Source organism: Raphanus sativus, chromosome 5 (genome assembly GCF_000801105.2).
Source record: "Raphanus sativus cultivar WK10039 chromosome 5, ASM80110v3, whole genome shotgun sequence".
NCBI classification, from domain to species: Eukaryota; Viridiplantae; Streptophyta; class Magnoliopsida; order Brassicales; family Brassicaceae; genus Raphanus; species Raphanus sativus.
The window spans coordinates 13982275-14003845 of record NC_079515.1 but is presented as its reverse complement, the minus strand read 5'-3'; the positions used below and the strand labels follow the sequence as shown (position 1 = coordinate 14003845).

Below are 21571 nucleotides of genomic sequence, written 5' to 3'. Positions count from 1 at the left end.
AATCGATTCTTCGCCCAAAACCACTCGATTTCAAGCTCTCCATCTGTTTCCATTAGCATTTCTCTCATTCTCTAAGGTATTGATCCAAAATTCTCTTTGGATTGAAACTATAGGGTTTGGGTTTTGAAATGAGTGAAATCGGGTTGATTTGGTGCAATTCTAGGTTGTTTTAGATGTTTTAACTGATTATCTAAGTTCTAGGATAGTTTGTTTTGCTCCACTCCTCTCTTTCGATTCGTTTTTCGTATGGACTGTTGATTTCCAGCTTTCACGAGTCGTTATCAATCGACAAAGACTCCGTCCTGTCGATCGATTTACGACTTTCTGATGAACACTGATTTGATTTATCGATCGACACACCTGAGTGTGCATCGGTCGATATGACTCTTACTTGTGAACCAATGCTAACTTCACGTTTTACTTTTCTTTTCAGATGAGCACGGATTCGGACGTTGAGAGAGAGAGGAGGACAAAGAGGAGGAGTGATCCCGCTGGCCCTTCACAACGCCGGCAGCCACGAGTCTTAAGGGACGACGAGAGGCCTCCATGGCCACGTGAGGATAGGACTCCCATCGAGTACAGAGAGGGTCACGACTTCTCGGACCCGAGGAAGGTCATCTCCAACAGCGAGTGTCTCGATAGAGAGCTCACGGATCAGTGGGACGACTATGACAGCTTGCACTACAACACCTGGATCGATGTCGTCATCGAGCCCACACGCTTCATTGACCCGGAGGTCACACACAAGATGCGGATCCAGGATGATCTGTATGCGATGATTGCTCAGCTCAGTTTGGGCACCATAGCCACGCACGCCTACGACCTCCACGTCCCGTTGGTGCGTTAGTTCATGGCCTCTGTCCGTCTCACCTACCGCAACGAGAGGGCTAAGATTGCGGGCGACGGCGTTCTCTCTTTCTTCGCGAGGGGGAAGAAATACTCTCTCACCATTCCCCAGCTCTGCGGCATCTTTGGTTTCGAGGAGGATGCGACATCTTACAGGTTCTCGCCTCTTCCAGGTGCGAGCGACTTCTGGAAGATCATAGGCACAGGAAGCTGGAGCGGCGCAGCGACTCAGTCAGATGTTCGTCACCCGGCACTCCGCTATTTCCTACGGGCTATTGCCAACACTCTGTTGTGCAATATGGAGCCCAACAAGGTGCGCCTACGTGATCTCTCACTGCTCTTTCCAGCGGTGAACGGACTGGTCGATCTCTCTCACCTCGACACTGCGGGGCTGGTAGTCCCCAACCTTGGAGCTCTCTTCGCCGAGCATCTGATCTCACTGAAGAAGAAACCCTTCACGGGTTCGGGTAGGAAGAAGGAGAGTGTGGGTAGTCTTCTCACACTGATCTTTGAGTTCTGTGGTGTCCGTCTGGACAGGAGTACCGCAGACCGCCGCCATCTCTTCATGGCTCAAGGAGAGCCTTCTCTGGTTTTTCAGGATTGACTGCCGCTACCGTATGTTTCAGCTCCCGCACGCCTCGCTCACTGACTTCGACCATCAGGTTGAGAGGATCCGGTTCAGGCCCGACTACGAGTTCTTAATGGATCTCCCCACCGAGTCTCGCCAAGTACCGATGGAGCGTGGTGTTGGAGGATCGCATGCAGCACCCGCAGCTCTCCTTCCTGACTTCCCGGACATGCCAGACATCCCGATGCCTGAGGCGGACTTTCAGAGGACGGTCGTGAGTGCTCTTCGAGCCATCTGGGCTAGAGTCACGCGACCACCATGTGCGAGCAGGAGGAGTGTCAGAGCATCAGCCCCAGGACCATCTCACCAGTACCAGCAGGAGGAGGACGAGGAGGCCACCGACTAGCCTTCTTATCTCTTCTCTTTATCTTTCAGACTTTTTATTTTATGTTTCGGATTTGCAAGATTTATGTTTTAAACTTATTTATGTTTTATGCTTTTGAACTATTTCTTATGTTTAATTTTCTTTGTGTTTGGACTGAAAACAGAGCTAACTTGGGAGCCAAGCTAGACGAGTGAGTGAGTTCCGTTCTAACACACAATCACACATTCTGTCTGAACCTGTCGATCGATACCGTCTATGGTACATCGATCGATGGAAAAGACAGAAAGGTACGACACATTGCTTCAACATCCACACTTCTAACATTTCCTATTTTATTTTACTTCTCCTACTTATTATTACACCGAGACGGTGTCATTTAAGTCTGGGGGAGGGTGTTACTAACATTTATCATTAATCATTTATTATCTATTTTTCAAACAATAAAATTGTTTTATCGAGTCAAAAAGGAAATATAAATTTTTTTTAATGATTTTCTAACCACTTTTTGGCATTACTCTAGACTTATTAACCACAGATTGCACTAGAGATACCAAAGTGGATCAACCTGTCAACTAGCCATACTTGCCCAGATTGTTTAAAGGAACCGAAGCTAACCTCCATCCTAATACTGACTATCTTAGCTTGTCTTGGAGCTTGGTATACATCGCATCGGAATCCTCCTACAAGACTGAAAAGGTAAAAGTCTGTACATTTTTGGTTCCCTTCCTTCTCTCTCTTCGGCATCTCAAAGATCTAAGTTTATGTTATAAAAGATTGAAATGATTTCTTGAGAGGCAGAGGGGTAGGAGTGTCTCCTGCGACCCCAGTATTCTAAATCTCAAGGATGATCACACATTGTGGAAACGAGGGATATGTAAATTACCAAAGACCCCATTATTCGCTACACTTTATCAAAATGTATGAGTTACAAATACAAATGTCAATGAGATAGATTAGATGACCTTTGTGGCATCGAAACCTATTGAAATTGAAACTAATAAGAGACTCAGAGAAGAGCGATGAGGGGAGAAAGAAATCAGAAAAGACTACCTGTGTGTTCAGATACTTGTTTGAGTTGAATCCATGTGTCCTTTGATCGATACTCCCAAGGTAAAGCCTGCATTTTTATCCTATGTTAAGAAATGAGGTTAGTTGAGGGGAATGTTAGACAAGATTTGCTAAGTTGTTGGCTAGATGAATTTGGTTGCTAAACTAGGATAGGGTATAAACGTGCGTGTGTAGTTGAGACCGTTTAGATTCAAATGACATAGAAGTGAGGATTTCTAAGATTTCAAAAATAAGAGTCATGTTGTTTCAAACCTCCTTTGGAGAGACTACCGTTTGTTTTGCTTGAGGACAAGCAAAAGAGTAAGTCTGGGGGAGTTGATATACCATGAATTTCACCCGCTTTTAGCCATGGTATATGAGAGTTTTCAATCATATTTACTACGTTTTCAAAGTATTTTAGAGTATTTTCAGGCACAGGTACCTAATTGAAGAAAGCAATACTTGTGAGGCATTTTTGGAGCAATTTCACGAATGAAGAATCGACCGATAGGGAATATGTGAGATCGGACGATTGGAGCCTATTACAATCGATCGACAGATATCAAAGAATGTCGATCGATATTAAGCCATTCGATGGATTACGATTTAGAAGATTTCCAAGTATCACAAAGTATGCTATTTTCACACCAAGTCCATGGCCGCCTGTTAGGCTTTATATACTAGGGTTTTGTATCATTTTAGAGGCAGACTTGCCTAGAGACCTAGTGGAGAAGAGAAGAAATTTGGCTACCTTAGGAAAAGAGTTAGAGTTGGAGAGATAGATCTGAGACTACAAAACAGAGAAGATCTTGAACTCCCTTTTTATTCTACTCATACTCTTTATGTTTCTTATTTCATATTAAGTTTTATTCAAACCATCATGATTTTGTCTCTCATGAATATGTCTGAGTAAACCTAATTGTTAGATTTAGGTTTCTCATAAGGGTGAATCATGTGATGAGATTGTGACAATTGTTAGGCTGAACAAATTAGTTCTTTTACTTTAGTTGCTCTTAATACTAGATTTAGGATTGATCACCCTTAAATCTAGATCTTAGGATTGATGAGATAACACTCTCAATTCCCAGAAATAAACTAAAGTGATCTAACTGACTAGACACATGCGAAAGGTGGTCTAGATCATTAGAGAACGTTTTCAACCAAACCGATAATGCTTGCTAGAATTACCGTCGATCGATACAACCATCGTTGTAGCGATCAATTGTTTGAAAGGTGTATCGATCGATTAGACAAAAGTCATATCGATCGACTCTTTTCCGTGATCAACAAACGACAGTTGAGATCCGGGATCTCGTCAAAGGAGACCCTACTGGTCGTACCAATTGTTTGAGTTCAAAGAACTAAAGACCCTAAAGTCACTTTCAAACTGCATAAATTTCATACCCGAGAAATACCTGAATCTAGTTATTTTCCTCATTAAGAAACAACCTTCATTTCAGTTTCTGAACAACTTTCTTGTTCACCAATTTATTTACTGCTTTAAAACATATAAAACCTTAAGTCTATCTTCATCTCTAATTAATTGAACCTTCAAGTAATCCTAGAGTCCTTGTGGATTCGATCTCTAAGTACTGCATCTGAACCTCTTATTTGAGAGAGTAATTCACTTTTTAGGGTAATTTAAGTGATATCATGTACGAACTAACTACTTTGATATACTCTCGAGACACTTGATCTAAAAAGAAGAAAATCTAAAGAGTATTTTTTTCTAGTGAGAGAAAGCTATAGTGAGATAGAGAACAATGTGATATATGAGATGTCTTAAGATGATGAAGATCATGAGGGTATTTATAAGGGAGCTAAGCTTGGTCTTCAAGTTAACCAAACTTAGTCACCAAGTTTGCTCAAACTTGGTCACCAAGTTGGCTAAGCTTGATTGCCAAGTTTGCTAACTTGGTTGCCAAGTTTTCTCCTTAAGCCTTTTCCATCATGAGTCCAAAACCAACAAATGAATCAAATTACTCAGCTCATTTGACTTGTAAAATGAGTTCAAAATCTTCATATCTCTTCTCATAAAATCTAAATTTTACTCAGCTATTAGGCTTATAAAAATTTTCTATTCACACATCCAATTGTTACTCAGCCCATATTAGGCTTATAATAATTGGTCCAACATCTTCTCTGTTTTGTACATCTCTGCCCCTCTCTCTCATTATTTGTCTTGTTCTTGCATATCTCCACACTATTATATGTTCACAGGAGACAAAAATGCTCCAAATAGACTTGACATCTAAAAAATGACTTGGAAACTTTGAAAATAAAGTAAAAGTATTCATTCCCAAAACTCTCCCGACGGTATTGTAGAGCAAGCTCCAAGAGGCTGTCTTTGATTTTCTTTATACTTATTTTTATTTGGCTATAACTAATATGCGCTTTACATAGTATTTGATCCTTGTTGATATAATGAAATTTCCATAAATGAAAGAGATTCTCAGTAAGCGTCAATACACTTACGTACACAGCTACATGGCCAAAGGAAGTTAGGAAGATTGCAGCAAATTTTCTTGGTAAGTTTCAACATTAATAACATAACATCTACGAACTGATTGCCAACAAGTCTACCACACAGATATTGCTTTGGCTTGATGAGTTACGAAAATACAAAACAAAAGAAAACAAAACAAAATGTTTTTCTTAGAGTCGAACTCAGGATAATTAAGGACATTAAAACTCTCCTCTCTTCCCACTAAACCAACGGCGGATAATTAAGGACATTAAAACTCGCCTCTCTTCCCACTAAACCAACGACGAGTAGGGCAAGACATGTCGAACTCGCCATACGGTGAGTAGGACGAGCTTTGTCCAACTCGCCATACGGCGAGTAGGACGAGCCATGTCCAACTCGCCATACATTGAGTACGACAAACCGTGTCTAACTCGCCATACATTGAGTAGGACGAACCGTGTCTAACTCGCCATATGACAAGTAGTACGAGCCATGTCGAACTCGTCATACGGCGAGTATGACGGACAACGTCCAACTCACCATATGGCTAGTAGGGTGAACCATGTTCAACTGGCCATATGGCGAGTAGGACATGCAATATGGCGACAAGCTCTTCCCTTCCGAACCTTGATTGAACTGTCTTTTGTTTCGGTCTCGATTGGAATTACCGTTGAAACTTTTCGATAAAAATAGCAATGGCATATTTTCTCGTATGGATCCAAATCAATCGTATAAAACGATGATGTTCAGCTTAACACCATTGTTATCTCGAGTATACGACTGATTTTCATCATCCCATAGAACCAACATTGTACTGAAGTTTACTTCTCCGAAATAAATCGTAAAGTGCTTAAGTCGAAAAATGTCTCGAAAGGTCTAAAGTAGGGCAAAAACCCACTTACGATTTTAGACGAGAATGAGCCCAAAACTACTATGAAAGTCTATCTAAAATTCGCAAAAGAAGATAAATGTCAAATTTCAAGAATAATCATGAAGAACGAGAGAAAATGGAATATATCCGCGAAGAGATAAATTCAAATCAAGGGTAAAAAAAGGAAAGACGGCCGACCTTGGAGCCATATATAAGGGGAGCCAAGACAAGGAACACAAGGACAATTTTTTAAAAAAACTTAGTAATCTCTGCACTTAGAAACCGTAGGCTTTATTTTCAATAAGTTTGGTTTCTAAGACTAACACTCGATTACTAGACTAACTCGTCTAGACAGTTCGAGCTCTTGTTCCACTCTTTTAATTGAACTATGTTCGGCTTGATCCTCGAAAGGGGTACGTAGGCAGTCTTTCATAAGGTCCAGTCCGAAATCTACAAAACTTTTTTTGTATATTTTTTGTCATTTGATATCGATCTGCATCTCAACTAGGTTTAAGGTTTTAGGTGGCTTGACTAGGGAATTCACTGACAGCTGTTGTGGCTAAATTTTTTATAACCTTTTGTATTAATCGCAGTGTTCTTATGAAAATTCGAAATAAAGATCTACTTTTTCTAAACTCTTTTACTATCATTATGTATTTTCCGCATTTATTTGGTTACCTATCGTTGGCTTTCGCAGAGAATGTAGACCTCAAGGAAAGTTAGGTAATCTTGGCTTTTTTCCATTAACAAAAATTGACAGTGTGAATTTTGGTTCCCACAATCAGTTTTTTTCAGAGTTGTGCGCCGCCTTCATAAGTCCATTTATGGCTTGAGGTAAGTGTCCAGACAATGGCTAATTGACCAGTTTGGATTTGAGAAGTGTATCAGTTATCATACTTTGTTTGTAAAATTTTTTGACAACAAGTTCTTGGTGGTAATGGTATATGTCAATGACATTGTTTTTGAGTATAGATGATGACTCGGTTTCTGAATTGAAAGCTCACTTGAGTTTAGAATTTTAGCTATTGTGATAATAGTTTTGCAGTTCATATTGCAAGTAATAATGTCTTCCATGAAAAGAAAAAAAAACACCTAGAAATGATTGTCATAAGGTTAGGGAAAGATTGAAGATGGCTTTTCACAGACAATATGTGAAGACTGGAGATCAAATCGTGGATGGGTTGACCAATAAAAATATGCTATATATGTGGACTAGTTTAATCCGGTTCTACACTAATTTATGTTTAATTGTTTTCTGTTTTACTGTGGTTAGAATGAATAAATACATTGTAACATACATTTGAATCAAATGAGAGATAAGAAATAGTTTGGCAAAATATCTTGATTATATTTCACTAATACACTGATCAATGAAACCGAAAGGGAATAACATAAGTGCAAACAATTTTTTAATGAAAGCAACAAAGACTACAATTCTGAAACTGTAACACCCGCCTCCCCTAAGTTAACCAGGGGTTTCCAACACAAAGGGTTAAGGACACACATGTCTAATAACCGACATCTCCGTGTGTTCCGTTACAGGTCCCAAAGATTTCAGGCGTGTTTCTTTCTTATACAAATTCCCCATCTCAACCAATTCCGACACTTTTATTTATGGTCCTACGCATAAGGGAGGGAAAATGAGGGTGTGAGTAAAGAATATTCAATGAAATGGTTCTAGACATCTTCCCCGCATAAACCTCTCTATACTTCTCAATGCGAAAAGAGAACCGACCAACCACCAATCAATCACATTTCAAACAACAATCATTAAGGATGAACTCAGTCATCACACAAGCCACATAAGACTCCAATCAACATAGAACTCTAGGACATACACAGCTCAAGCGGACCATACCTCCCCTTTCTTGCTGCATCAATATGTGACGCCTGCCCTGGTATGCAGACATCTGGTTACCTAGGATGAAGTCCGCCCTTGCAATGTATTACAATCACTTCCCGCCAAGACTCGGCATTAACTCGATCCTACCCAGTGGCGAGACTCTGAACCCGCCTCCCCTTGCGGTCACCATCCGTGCACGACCCTTAACCCCGCTCCTACTTTCTGCTGCAGTCAGTGTCCCTGGACTCCACCCTTTACGGGGTCTAGTTTCTACATTCATATCCCTTTTCATTTCCCTTTACATTTCCTTTTCATTTCTCAACCTTGACACTTTTTTCTTTCATTCCAGACGCCACCGTTTCTCGGTGTCACCACTCAATTTATTACACATCAAAACACAAGGATCATATCATTCATCTATCAAATCCGGTTAACAGGATTCTAGTAACCTATGTTTAATTATTTTCTATCATTCTAGCTGTCACTCAACACTCAACAAACGATATAACAATCAACTTACAATCATCACATCAACACAATGCAGTCCATTAATGTCCTTTAATAGGGTGAGCGTTTTTATGCATCATGATCTATGCAGTTATCATCCTAGAACCCGTCATATGATCTAACAACCTAACAACAAACAAGCTAACCAATCTTAATTTCACATTCAACAATATAAAAGAACATGAGAATATATCTGAGTTTGAAACACATCACCTGATATTAGATTTGAACACATCTGGAGGAAGGGAACAAAAGAGACGATATTCGAGAACAACAACAACTCGCGGCCACCACCACCACTTGCGACCACCGTCTTGGTTCTGGCGAGGAGAGAGAGAGCGTGGGGAGGAGAGAGAGAAGAGAGATATAGGCGCATAAGAGAGAGAGAGAGAGAGCTGACGGTCAGGATTTCTCTGCAAATTTTCGTTTCTAAGTTTCCGATGGAAGAGAAGAAGGGGCTGCAGCTCTATTTATAAGAAAAGAGAAGGGAACCCTAGTTTTTTCCCTATTGGGCCATAGAGAAGCACATATTCCCTTAGAAATTTTTGGGCTTGGGTTTTGGGATGAAAATATAGACAAGATAATCTTCCATGTGTTGTTCATCCATATATCATGCTTTAAGCACGAAAGTCATTTATGGTCCACAACATTGCATTGTAAAAAACAATTTCATTGAACAATCATACGTTGTCACCTTCGGTGACCAAAATACCTTCAACTCTTATATCAATAGTTGAAGAAAAACATCTATAGACCATTTTGGATGCTTCAGACAAGGGACTAATATGCTCATGAATATAAATTTTTGTTCCATGCATATCTCCGGGGTAGGTTGTACGGCATAAGATTGATTAGCCACAAGGAATCTATCTTATTAAAACTCAAGTACAAAATTAGAGTGTTTGGAGACTTGAATGGATTACAAAAATTTGGTGTGTTCGGAAACTTGAATAGTAGTCTTAATGAAATTTGTTTAGATACATGAATAGTATTGATCAAAAAAAAATACATGAATAGTAATATCTATTAGTTGTGTTTCCATATTTCACTTAATTTAACTATTTAATTAATTATATTACCTTAATAATAATTTACATAATTAATTATATTACCATAATAATAGTAATGCATATTTTATTTATTAGTTAATCAATATTAACTTTGTGCCAATTATAAAATCAAAAATGTTAAATATTTAGGGTTTACATATAATTAAACGTTTGGTTTAGTTTATTTTACTAAAATATTTTTATTTTAACTTCAATCGGTGGAAAATTACGTACCCAAAAATATAGTTCAAAGATATGTTTTTGTGAATAAAATAATAACTTGAATAAAAATAATTAACATGTGCTACATTTATTGCCACTTAATTTTTCACTCCATATAATTTTTTTACTTGATAAAAAAACTCTTTCTATTTCACTTAGTTTAGCCAAACACATATAAAGATTTTTTTTATTAATTTATAAAATCAGTTAGACATGAACATTATCTTTCCATTTAGGTACATGTTGTTCATTTCGAGTATCATTTTTTTTTGAAACCAAGTCCTGCTTAAATATTATAAACTTATGTCTGGATTTTGAGTTGGGTTATTCTGGATCTGGATGAATTCGGTTTTATGTATAGGAACCTAAAAGTATCTAAATAACCAATGTATCTAAAACGAGTTCGAAAAGTTGTAACAAAAATAGTCATATAACCTGATTCGGTTCAGGTCTTTTGAATATCGTTAGTTATATTATGATACATCTAAAATATATAACACTAATTATGAAAAATAAATATCAATCTATAAAAAAAAACTCTTTCTCGATCTGGATATATATCGATGTATAAAAAGACTCTTTCTGGATCTAAATAAATATCGATGTGTAAAATAACACCTATAGTGTCTCTGGTAAAAATATCTAAATAACTAATATACCTAAGAATTCTGGATCTGAATGAATTCGGTTCTGATCTGGATGAATTCGGTTGAAAGTGCGGGTATTATTTTTCACTTTTATGAAATATATTATTCAATAATTACAAACAAATAATTTATTTTATAAAAGTGAAAAATAATACCCGCGCTTTTGAAGCGCGGATCAAAATCTAGTTTTGTTTATAGACATTAAGAATGGGCTAAATCAATCTGGGCATAAACCAAGATAAACATTTTGAATTTTCATAGCGAAATTAAGGTGTACAATATTGAAATGTTTTGACGTTGCTTCTGATGGATGGGTGACCTCCCCATCCATCTGGACATGTTCATCCTGCCATATAATCGCTCTAGCAGTCTTCTCATATTGATATAATATTATCAACGTGTCTGTAATTGCTAGGTACTACATACTTTGGTACAATACCATATTAATATACTATGAATTTGATCCGATTTTACCCATGGTATAATCCTTATTGAGCTAGGACTTGGTCTCTTATCTGAATAAATCCTTATTGAGCTAGGACTTGGTAGAAATAAGCGACAAATGATTTAGCAAACTCCTAGTGAACTTTTATCAACCCGCACTTAAAGCTTACTAGAGGCACATCGATAGATTCTCCTATAGAGATATCGATCGATTGACGCAAGGCTATGTCGATCGATACATCCGAGAAGATATCGATTGATGCCTTCCTGATTATGACATGTGCTTGTAGTGAATTATTGGATCTAGTAATAGATAACCAGAAAACGACAGTGGTACAGTTATTGTTACCGTTGGGATCTTTAATATCATGCATAGTCTTTGTATCATTATAATCCTGACTTCCTGAATAGAAACCCTAGATCTAGCAAACCATCCTTCCATCAAACAACTCTCTGCAAAGTTGAATAATTGTCTTGTTCAACTTGTTTACTATTTTATTTACTGTTTTATTTATTTATTTATTTACTGTCTTATAATATAGTAGCCTAGCTTAATCATATAACTTCTAAATATAGTGTGTGCCCTAGCTCCATGTGGATTCGATCCCTAAGTGCTACAACTCGATCTCTTATTTGAGAGAGTATAAATCACTCCTTATGGTAATTTGAGTGATATCAAATTTGGCGCTGTTGCCAGGGAAGTTTGATCGCCATTAGATCTTTTCTCGTTAGATTTAGTCTAGGTTTTACTATTGTTTAAAAATTGATAAAAAAAAATTCTTCTGTTTCAGGTATATACCAGGAACAACAATGAAGAGAGGATTTTTAGCTTCTTCACAGAAGCAATCTGCTGGTTTATGCACGAACAGTAAGTCTACGAGGGATGTATCGATCGACAGCATACACCAAAATCGATAGACATCGTACATCACGAATCGATCGGCACTTTACAAGAACCGGTGATCGACAGAGTTCACAAACCGTCAAACGACACAGTTCATCCGAACACTGTTAACCGAAGTACTGTTCACGCGGGTACTATTCACCGAAGTACTGTTCATCGCGGTACTATTCATCCGAGTATTGTTCATCGTGGTACTATTCATTGGAATACTGTTCATTCTGGCACTATTCATCGCTACACTGTTCATTCGAATACTGTTCATCCCGCATCGATCGACACTGTTCATCAAACGTCGATCGAAACTGTTAATCCTGCATCGATCGACACTGTACATCCGGCGTCGACCGATACTGTTCATCGCGACACGGTTCATCGCGGTACTGTTCAATACGGTACTGTTTGTCGTGACACTGTTCATCATGGTACTGTTCATCGAGGTACTGTTCATCCGGACACTGTTCATCCGATGACGAAAAATTATATTCATCAAGGGTCGACCGATACCACTTGCGTGGAGACAGAGAAAGTCAATGTAATCATATTGAGCTTCGATGAGAATGGGATGCTAAGAGACAAAGAAGGTCGCTTTCGCAATGCCACATGACAATTGATTAATGCAGAAGGATGTTGTAATCCCTGATGTGATTGTTGTTGCTGAGACAACCGAGTTTGATCTAAACCGCGAATGGTATGATTGGGGAAGTGTGGACCCTTTCCGAGGTATTCCTCATGAAGATCCCAGAGACCATATCAAGGAGCTTGAGGAACTAGCTTCAGCAAGCAAGCAGAATGAAGTACATGTAGATCACATTATCTGCAAGATCTTCCCATACTCTATCTCTGGAGATGCTTTCAGCTGGTTCAGTCAATTTCAGTCAGGATCTCTGACCTGCTGAGAGGAGATTAAAAGTGCATTCCTCAACAAATTTCTCTATGAAACTGCAACAACTCGACAGAGGAAGTTTGATGATATGTTGGATCAGATGACTAAAGGTCGGGAGAAGGAATTGATGGCTAGACTCAGTCATATGTTGGGTGTATACTACACTAAGCCGAATGGAGAATTTGAAACCATGAGCACTTACATCAAGAAGCCAGACATTCAGGTTCAACATGCATATGAGGATACACAGAGGGACAAACTGAACAGAGGACAGCTGGTCAACCATTATACAGTAGAAGATGATGAACAACATGAATCTGGAGAGCTGAGCAGAGTAGAAGAAGCCGATATTATTGACACAAGCTCAGAATCTATCGACCCCGTGATCTACACATCGATCGACTTTCAACTTACAACATCGGTCGACAATCAGCCTCACGAATCTATTGACACGAAGCTTGCATCATCGGTCGATACCTTCCAAATTTCAGAACACAACGAGACTGAAAAGTCTAAGTCTGGGGGAAGGATGAGGAAGAGGAAGAAGAAAAAGAAAAGGAATGCAGATGCACATGTCCTATCACTAGTCCCTTCACAATGTCAAAAGAAAATTCTTGAGTATAGAGTGCGCTGCAGAGGAGGTCAAAAACCTTTTGCCAAGGTTAGAGTGCTATATGATCCAAAGCTGAGCAGAGTAGAAGGAGCCGAGATTAGTGACACAAGCTCAGCATCGATCGACCCCACAACCTCAGAATCGATCGACACCACCACCTTACCGTCGATCGACACCATCACCTCAGCATCGATCGATAAATACTTTTGTCATCGATTGATACCACTTGAAATCACTGAAAGTTCGAGTTGTCCTCATGACATTGCAGACTTGACACAGACGAGCACTGATGTATCAAGTTGTTCTCATGACCCATATGTAGAAAAATAGATCACTATGAAAGATTTCTTAGAAATAGAAGCATTTTTGGAGTTAGAGGATGGAGAACAGCTTGGAGAGTGGTTTGAGCAATGGCGCCAAATTGAGCAACGACGGCAAATTCTTCAAGCTGTATAAACAGCTTGGACCCATATTGTATAGTGTGCTTATAAGGTTAGGATGTTTATGATTTGGTTTGCACTACTAGAGAGATGATGACTGAGTTTTTAATCATTTGAGTCCCTGTTTTTTTCAAACCTCTTTCAAATTCATCGTAAAGTCGTAGGTTTTTTTTTTGACTGAAAGTCGTAGATATTTTACAATACCTTTACAAAGAATCTTCTCTTTCGTCATATAGTCATCGTAAATATACAAGTATATTACAATGAATATTACTCGTAAATTTACTTCGAATTTACAAAGAAACAAAATATCATCGTAAACTTCCCCTTAGACGATCATTTTTCCTTGTAATTCTTCTTCTTTAAAGCCGCATTTTCTTGTAGTTATTCTACTACATCATTCATTCACTGAAAATAAACAAAATACAATCATATAAAATACAAAATATATTAGTTACACATTTTAAATGTACTAGTTATACACGGTACAGTTAGTATAACCGGTCCCACTGTCCAAATTTATTTATGTATTTTAGGAATTCATTCTAAGGAAAACTGCCAAAATAGAACATAAATTTAGTCTAGTTGTTCATTTGGTATAAAACGATTTTTGTCTATTTTGTCTCTTTTTGCCCTTTTCATTTCTGAAAATTAATGAAATAAATAGTTTTATGAGTCAAACAATTATTAAAAATATAAAAATAATAAAACATCAATATACACAAACATATATTTTTATTTTATTTAAAAACTTGATAAATAAAGTTTTGGAAAAATTGCCAAAACGGAACAAAAAAAATACCATGGTTGTCCCTTTAGTATAAAATCATTTTTTCCATTTTGTCTCCTTTTATCGTTTCTATTTCTGAAAATTAATGAAATAAATAGTTTTGTGGATCAAAACAATTATGAAAATATAAACAATTAACAAAACATTCATATACACAAACATGTAATCTTTTTGGTTGAAAAACTTAATAAATAAATTTAAATTACGTTCTACTAAAAGTAGATTGCGTTTTCTATGGAAAATGAGTTAGTAGAAAACGAATTCTAGTGTAAACCTGTTCATCTAATTTTTAGAGCGAACAATCTACTTTTTATTAAAATTCTAAATAAGGAAAATGTGAATTATACTACCGTAAAGATAGCCACTTTCATGTGGAATGCATGTTCTACTTTTATGAAGTATTTTTAAGTTTCAGGAATTCGAAATCTAGAATCTACTCATACGTCTATTCTGAGGTAGAAATTGCATTCAAGATTTTTGTCATTGTTCTAAAAAAATAGAAGGTGTCTTCTACAGATAAGAAAATATGCTATTGCAAAAAATAAGGAAATTTCAGTTAAGTAAATATTCTAAAAAATCCTTAAAATATTCTAACTTCCTAAAACATGTTTCGTTTTGTCAAAATATCAAAAAAAAAAATTTTGAATTTTCTTCTTCATCAATCTATGATTTCTTCATAGTTTTTCTTGTGATTTTCACAAACTCTTGTTCTATTTTTTTTTAAGTTTAATAAAAATAAAAAGTTTACAAACATTTCAAACTTTTTATAAAAATAAAACTTTGTAAAACGGTTTTCATAAAGTTTATTTAACGTTTTTTTATTAAAACCTTTTTGTATAGTTTTATTTTTATTTTTATAAAGTTTACAAAGTTTATTTTATTAAATTTTTATTAAAAAAGTTTTTAAAAGTTTTATTTTTATTATAAAGGATTAATAAAACTAAAGGTTTAAAAACATTTTAAACGTTTTATAAAAAATAAAACTTTGTAAAGTGTTTTTATAAATTTTATTTAAATTTTTTATTAAATACTTTTTGTAAATTTTTATTTTTTATTTTTATAAATTTTACAAAGTTATTTTATTAAAGTTTTATTAAAAACGTTTAAAAATCTTTATAAAAATAAAACTTTGTAAAATGTTTTTTATAAATTTTATTTAAGGCTTTTATTAATTTTTTTTTTGTAAATTTATTTAATTTTTATAAAGTTGAAAAAAATTAGTTTTATTAAAGTTTTATTAAAAACTTTTTAAAAGTTTTATTTTTATTTTCCCTTTTTAATTAATTGTTTTAAAATTCTATTAGTTTAGTGTGTTTAACTAAATTAATCAAGGGTTAGTTTCAGGATTATGGAAAAAATTATACTAAAAGGACAACTAAATGATGGTTTTATACTATAGGGACAACTATGCTGAATTTTTGTTCAATTTTGGCAGTTTTTCCTAAAATTTTTAAATTTTATTCAACCAAAAGTAGAATTCTTCTTCTATGAAAAATGAGTTAGTAGAAAATGAAATCCAGGTGCAATCATACTAACACTAATGCACCGGATCCCATCAGAACTACGTAGTTAAGCGTGCTAGGGCGAGAGTAGTACTAGGATGGGTGACCTCCCGGGAAGTCCTCGTGTTGCACCCCTTTAAAAAAATGACAAAAAAAGAAAATGAAATCCAAAATAAACAAGTCCATCTACTTTTTTTAAACAATCTACTATTATTTAAAATTCTAAATATGGGGAATGCGTATTCTACTAATTGTAAAGAAAGCTATTTTTTCGTCTAATGTAGTTTCTACTTTTATGAAGTATTCCAAAATTTCAGGAACGCTAACTCTAGAAATTACACGAATGCCTACAATTAGTCGAAATTGCATACGGAATTTTGTCATGGTTCTAATTGATTAGAAGGTGCCTTCTACGAATAAGAAAACATGTTTTTTCGAAAATTAAGGAAGTTTCAGTTAAGAAAATAATCTAAAAATATTATAACTTCCTAAAATGTGTTTTGATCGATTTTGTTTTGTCAAAATATCAAAAAAAAAAATGATTTTCCCTTTTCGTCTTCATCAAACTATGATTTCTCCACAGTTTGTCTTGTGATTTTCATAAACTCTTGTTCTTTGATGCATATCTATACAACATGTGGTATTTAGGAATTAGATGCAACCACATAATCATTTTCTTCGGCTGATGACAAAGGGGGTAGGCTACTATTATTGGAATCAAGTTCTACACAGAAACGCCATGTTCTTTGTCTCGAGAGAGGCGAAAAAACCGAAGGGGAAACAAGAGAACTAGGGTTACGTTTCCAATTTTGTTTAATATTTCTTTTCCTTTTTACTAAACATTTAATTTTAATTTAACTATTAAATTTTCTAATGATGTTTAATATGTTTAATTTGGTTAATGAAATGTTAGTTTTGGAATTATGAAAAATATTATTAAGGACAACTTAGTGATGGTTTTATACCAAATGGACAACCAGACCAAAATTTTGTTTTGTTTTGGCAATTTTTCCATTATTCTAGTAATCCACTTATTGAATCTCTATTTAAATCTTTATTTTAAATCTATATTCTAATACTCTATATTTTTATAGATTAAATCGTGACATTGAGGGTTAACTAATAAACAAGTAAAATTGGTACAATCCACGTAACTAGATAAATCAGCTCCTATGTATTTTTTTTTTGATCGAAAATTACTTATATTAAATGCAGAGGTTTACTCTGTTACCAGAACAGAGGATTGTAGACCATACAAAGCTAATTTGCTATGAAATCAGCATCACAATTCGCTAAACGCGGAACAAAAGCAAAAGAGATAGATTCAAAAGAGCGAGCCAGACAAGAGATATCATGGACAACGCCTTTCAAGCTAACATCCCGGTCCTGAGAATTCAAGAGCTTGATGAGAGACTTAGAATCCGAGTAGACACGAAGACTACAGACATGTGAAAAGATAGCTGCAGTCATTGCAGCCTTAACCGCCAACACCTCCGCCACGAAAGCAGAGGGAACGAAACGTCGGTGAGAAGAACCTTGCTCTGCGCCGGCACCCGTAGAGTCGTGGAGTAGCCAGCCCAGACCGCAATTACCTGAACTAGGCTCCCAAGCTGCATCTGAGAATGAAGACCAAGTATAAGATTTAGCAGCAATAATAGAGTGAAATATATCTGATACAACTGAATACTATATTAGTAACACTAAGTAATATTATTACAGTAGTTTCAAGAGTTGTATTACTCGGGAGATTCTTCCGAATAAAATTATTCCAAGCACGTCAATTACCTGAAGCAGCTGTAGTCCCAAAGCAGGTTAGTCATCGTGTACCTAAGAACGAAATATTGATGTAAAATCTCAAAATTTTCTTTATTCGACCATTTCGTGATCATACCTTGACCTTTTTCCTTAGGTCATTACTTGATTTCATCTGCTTCCTTAGTCTTATTCGGGGTTATTACAAGGAGGATTAGACCAACTAATGATGATTATGGACTGAACGATTTGGGATGAAAACAAGAAAATGAATGTTTTGAAGGTTATAATCAATAGTTTCAAAAAGAATGAGAAATAAAATAGATTAAAATATTGGAGAGAAGATTTCATATCGGAAATATGAAAGAGATTTTAGTAATATATAAGTGATTTAGATCAATCCATTAATTGCCAATTGATTTTAAGTTGAAAAACCAAAAAACTTATCATGTATCAGAGTTGATCCAATATTTGAATCCATTAATCTGGTTTTGATAATGGCCCGATTGTCCTACAAATTGATGGCCTAAGGAAAAAAAAAGATACAATTTCTTTGAGATGGCTAGAAAAAGAACATTATCTCGAAAGTGTACGATAGACTCTACGAGATTAATGATTATATGCACCATTATCTCGAAAGAATGTATTCGAGAAAAAATCTCAAATTGGAAATATAAAAAAGATTTATAATATATAAATGATTTGGAGGAATCCACTAATTGCCAATTGATTTTAAGTTGGAAGCCCAAAAAATTATCGTAAAGTATTCAAAGATTTAGATTTTTAAATGGATCTTGAGTAGATTGGTAGTTGGGTGAGTCTGGATCCGGCTGATTGTAGTTGGATTAGTAAATAGTTAGAAAGAGGTAGGTTAATTATGTTTTTTCTCATACTTTCTATTTTAAAAAAAAATATTGTTCAAAAAATACTTCAAATAAATAAAAGAAAAGGAGGTCAAAAAGAAAAAAAAAGGTCCAAAAATAATTTTTTAAGACAAGGGGCCATTCTTTTATAATTTGATCCCAACATAAACTACAAACGATTTTATTTTTGCAAAGAGTGCATATTACAACTCGAACATAGAGACATTACATTGAGAACATTTATTTACCTAATTTCTTTTATTTAACTTAAGTAACTTCATTTAAAACTCACCATGGTTTTACTTATAGTCATACACATACATACGTCCATACAGAGATGAAATCATCCATGGTCGTTAAACTATTGATAGATTTAGTTGCCAGGCTGAGTCTGAACAGCTTCTGCACCATGTCCGCCATGACCTCCTCTTCCTCCGTGTCCCCCGTGACCTCCTCTTCCTCCCTTATATCCTCCACCTCCGTTGTATCCACCTCTTCCTCCCTTGTATCCTCCTCCCCCGTTGTATCCTCCACCTCCGTTGTGTCCTCCTCCTCCTCTGTTGTATCCTCCTCCTCCGTTGTATCCTCCACCTCCGTTGTGTCCTCCTCCTCCTCTGTTGTATCCTCCTCCTCCGTTGTAACCTCCATTTCCACCATGGCCACCACCATATCGATCAGGTTGCACAGTTTCCTCACTCTCTGAGTTCACCATGAATATCCAAAACAAAACACCTCATTAATAATTTCAAAGATATAGTTAAGCACGTGCGTGTGTGCATTCCACTCCCCGATTATATATATATCTATAATTTCAGATCTCTAGTCAAAAAGATAAATTGCATCATTATATACCTTCAATATAAAATTTACACCGAACATCTGAGTGGTTTGATTTACCATCTAAATGTGTTTTAAGCCCATTCTCAAAAAATAAAACATCTATAAATGGTTTGAGATGGCCTGATACGTATGAGAAGGTCTCAAAATTATACATATCGTCTTTTTTTTTCTTTCATTTTTCTAATAACCTGAGCTATCCGAACATAAGGGCCTGACTAATCTCTTGGAAAGCCTACCGGCGAGAGACAAACCTGATTCCTTTACGGGAGAGTTAGATATTCACACTTACTAGACAAGTAGACAACAACATCATACTTATGTGTTTGACTTAGAAAGTCCAAATAATTGACCATCATTCAAACAAACTTTGTGGACTTAAAACGGACGAACTAGTATGATGAAATTATGAGATAGTACTTTAGCACCACAGTTGATTAGCCTCTCAAACTACTTATATTTTCTATAGAATATTTACGTACCCGACTTCTGTGCAGATGCTGCGGCCATTTCTGAGACTACGAGAAGAAATGCAAAGACACCCAGCAGAATCAAAGTCTTTGAAGCCATTTTCTTCAACTGATTTTAAGTAATAACACTCTCTTTGTCGAAAACAGGTGATGAATAAAGTGTTAGCCGCAGATCTCTATTTAAAAAGAAAGAGGAGGACCGGATGAGAAAAGTCAAATAACAAACTTGTAATTCAATAAAAATAATTTTTTTTTTAATTAAAAGAAAAAGAGGGAGAATTTGTCACAGCATTGGATTAGGAATTTTATAGAATTTGAATACCTACTAAATTCATGAAAATCTAAAACTGGGGTAAATTTTTAAATATTATTACAAATTTTAAAAGAGATTTAAATAAGAAAATTATAATATTTAAAAAATATTTTAACCTTTAAATTATTTTTAAATGATAATTTATATTCCTTAAAATTTTATTTTGATTACTTATCATTTTATAAAATATATATAAATATATAAAACGAATAGTTTCATATAATTTTTATTTATATGGTTTGTAAAAATAAAAAAGAATTTATATCGTAAGAACTTCAAAATAACATCAAATAGGAGCTTGAAGATGGTTTCAGAACCAGAAGAATGGTCTGCCTTTGCAAGTTATCTAGAAAACATAAGGGCATCTGCATCAGTGAACCCCATGGGAAGGGTTTACAAAATATTTTTTTATTATTTTTTTTTCTGTTTGATTTCTTTAAAAAAAAAAAATAATAATCAAACCAATCGTGGACCGCCAAGTTGCGTGGGGCCCACAAAACAGTGAAGAGGCGAGTTCATGCGGAAGCACTTTTGTGAGCCGAGTTCATCCAGAATCTATTATTATAATATATTTGTTTGTTGGGATGTGTGAGAGTTTGTCTCACAAACCTTCAATGCGGTTGGCCTAAGAAGTCTGAAGAGAAATTTCACATCATCGGAGGTTATCTATTTATCACGGACACAAAATAAAAAGACGGATAGTTTAGCACGCAGTGCAAGAAAGCAACCGTCTTTTATCGTTTACATGGATGTGATCTCTCCAACCTCGTTTTTAGTGTCTATATGAGTCTGTAAAGTTGCCAACAAAAACAAAAAGGAGATGATATTTCTATTCATTATTTTTTAACCATATAAGTTATTTTTAGTTCCACCAATTCTTATTTGATAGATTTTATTGACTAAATTTATATTTCTAATAAGTTAGAATTTTGAAGAATTAATACAAATGATTAATTCAATGATTTTGGATTCAAAATTATTTTTGTATATACGTGCTAATCGGTTAATTCAATAAATACCCTAAAAGTATTTCTAGAGGGCCTAATTGGTTACTGTTTTTTTTTTTAACATAGGCTATACTAAACTATGAAGATCTTGAGTCGGAGTGTCAATCAGGTAGAATCAATTCAACATAAACCATAGCATAAGACTGAGTCGGAGCATCTCTTGCAACCTTGTCAGCCATTATCTTTTTTTGCCCTCATGATATGTTTAATGCTCAAGTGAGTGAAGAATTTTTTTCAGCAATAAAATTAATCCAAATGCATAGTAAAAGTCGGTCATTCTTCCGGTGCAGACAGCATCTTC

General features: G+C 35.6%; 1 protein-coding gene and 1 non-coding gene across 2 annotated transcripts; one reads left to right on the top strand and one right to left on the bottom strand.

Moving 5' to 3' along the window:
* The first annotated feature begins 16044 nt into the window (after positions 1 to 16044).
* Positions 16045 to 16163, top strand: LOC130495278 (5S ribosomal RNA). The gene has a single exon (XR_008934550.1). It is a non-coding gene; the product is annotated as a 5S ribosomal RNA (ribosomal RNA).
* Positions 16164 to 18810: 2647 nt separating this feature from the next.
* Positions 18811 to 20122, bottom strand: LOC108863471 (dormancy-associated protein 2). The gene is made up of 2 exons (XM_018637905.2): positions 19963 to 20122; positions 18811 to 19342 (listed from the first exon to the last, which is right to left on the bottom strand). The coding sequence occupies exons 1-2, from the start codon at positions 20048 to 20050 to the stop codon at positions 19017 to 19019; spliced, it is 414 nt and encodes a 137-aa protein (XP_018493407.1). The 5' UTR covers positions 20051 to 20122; the 3' UTR covers positions 18811 to 19016.
* Positions 20123 to 21571: the final 1449 nt, after the last annotated feature.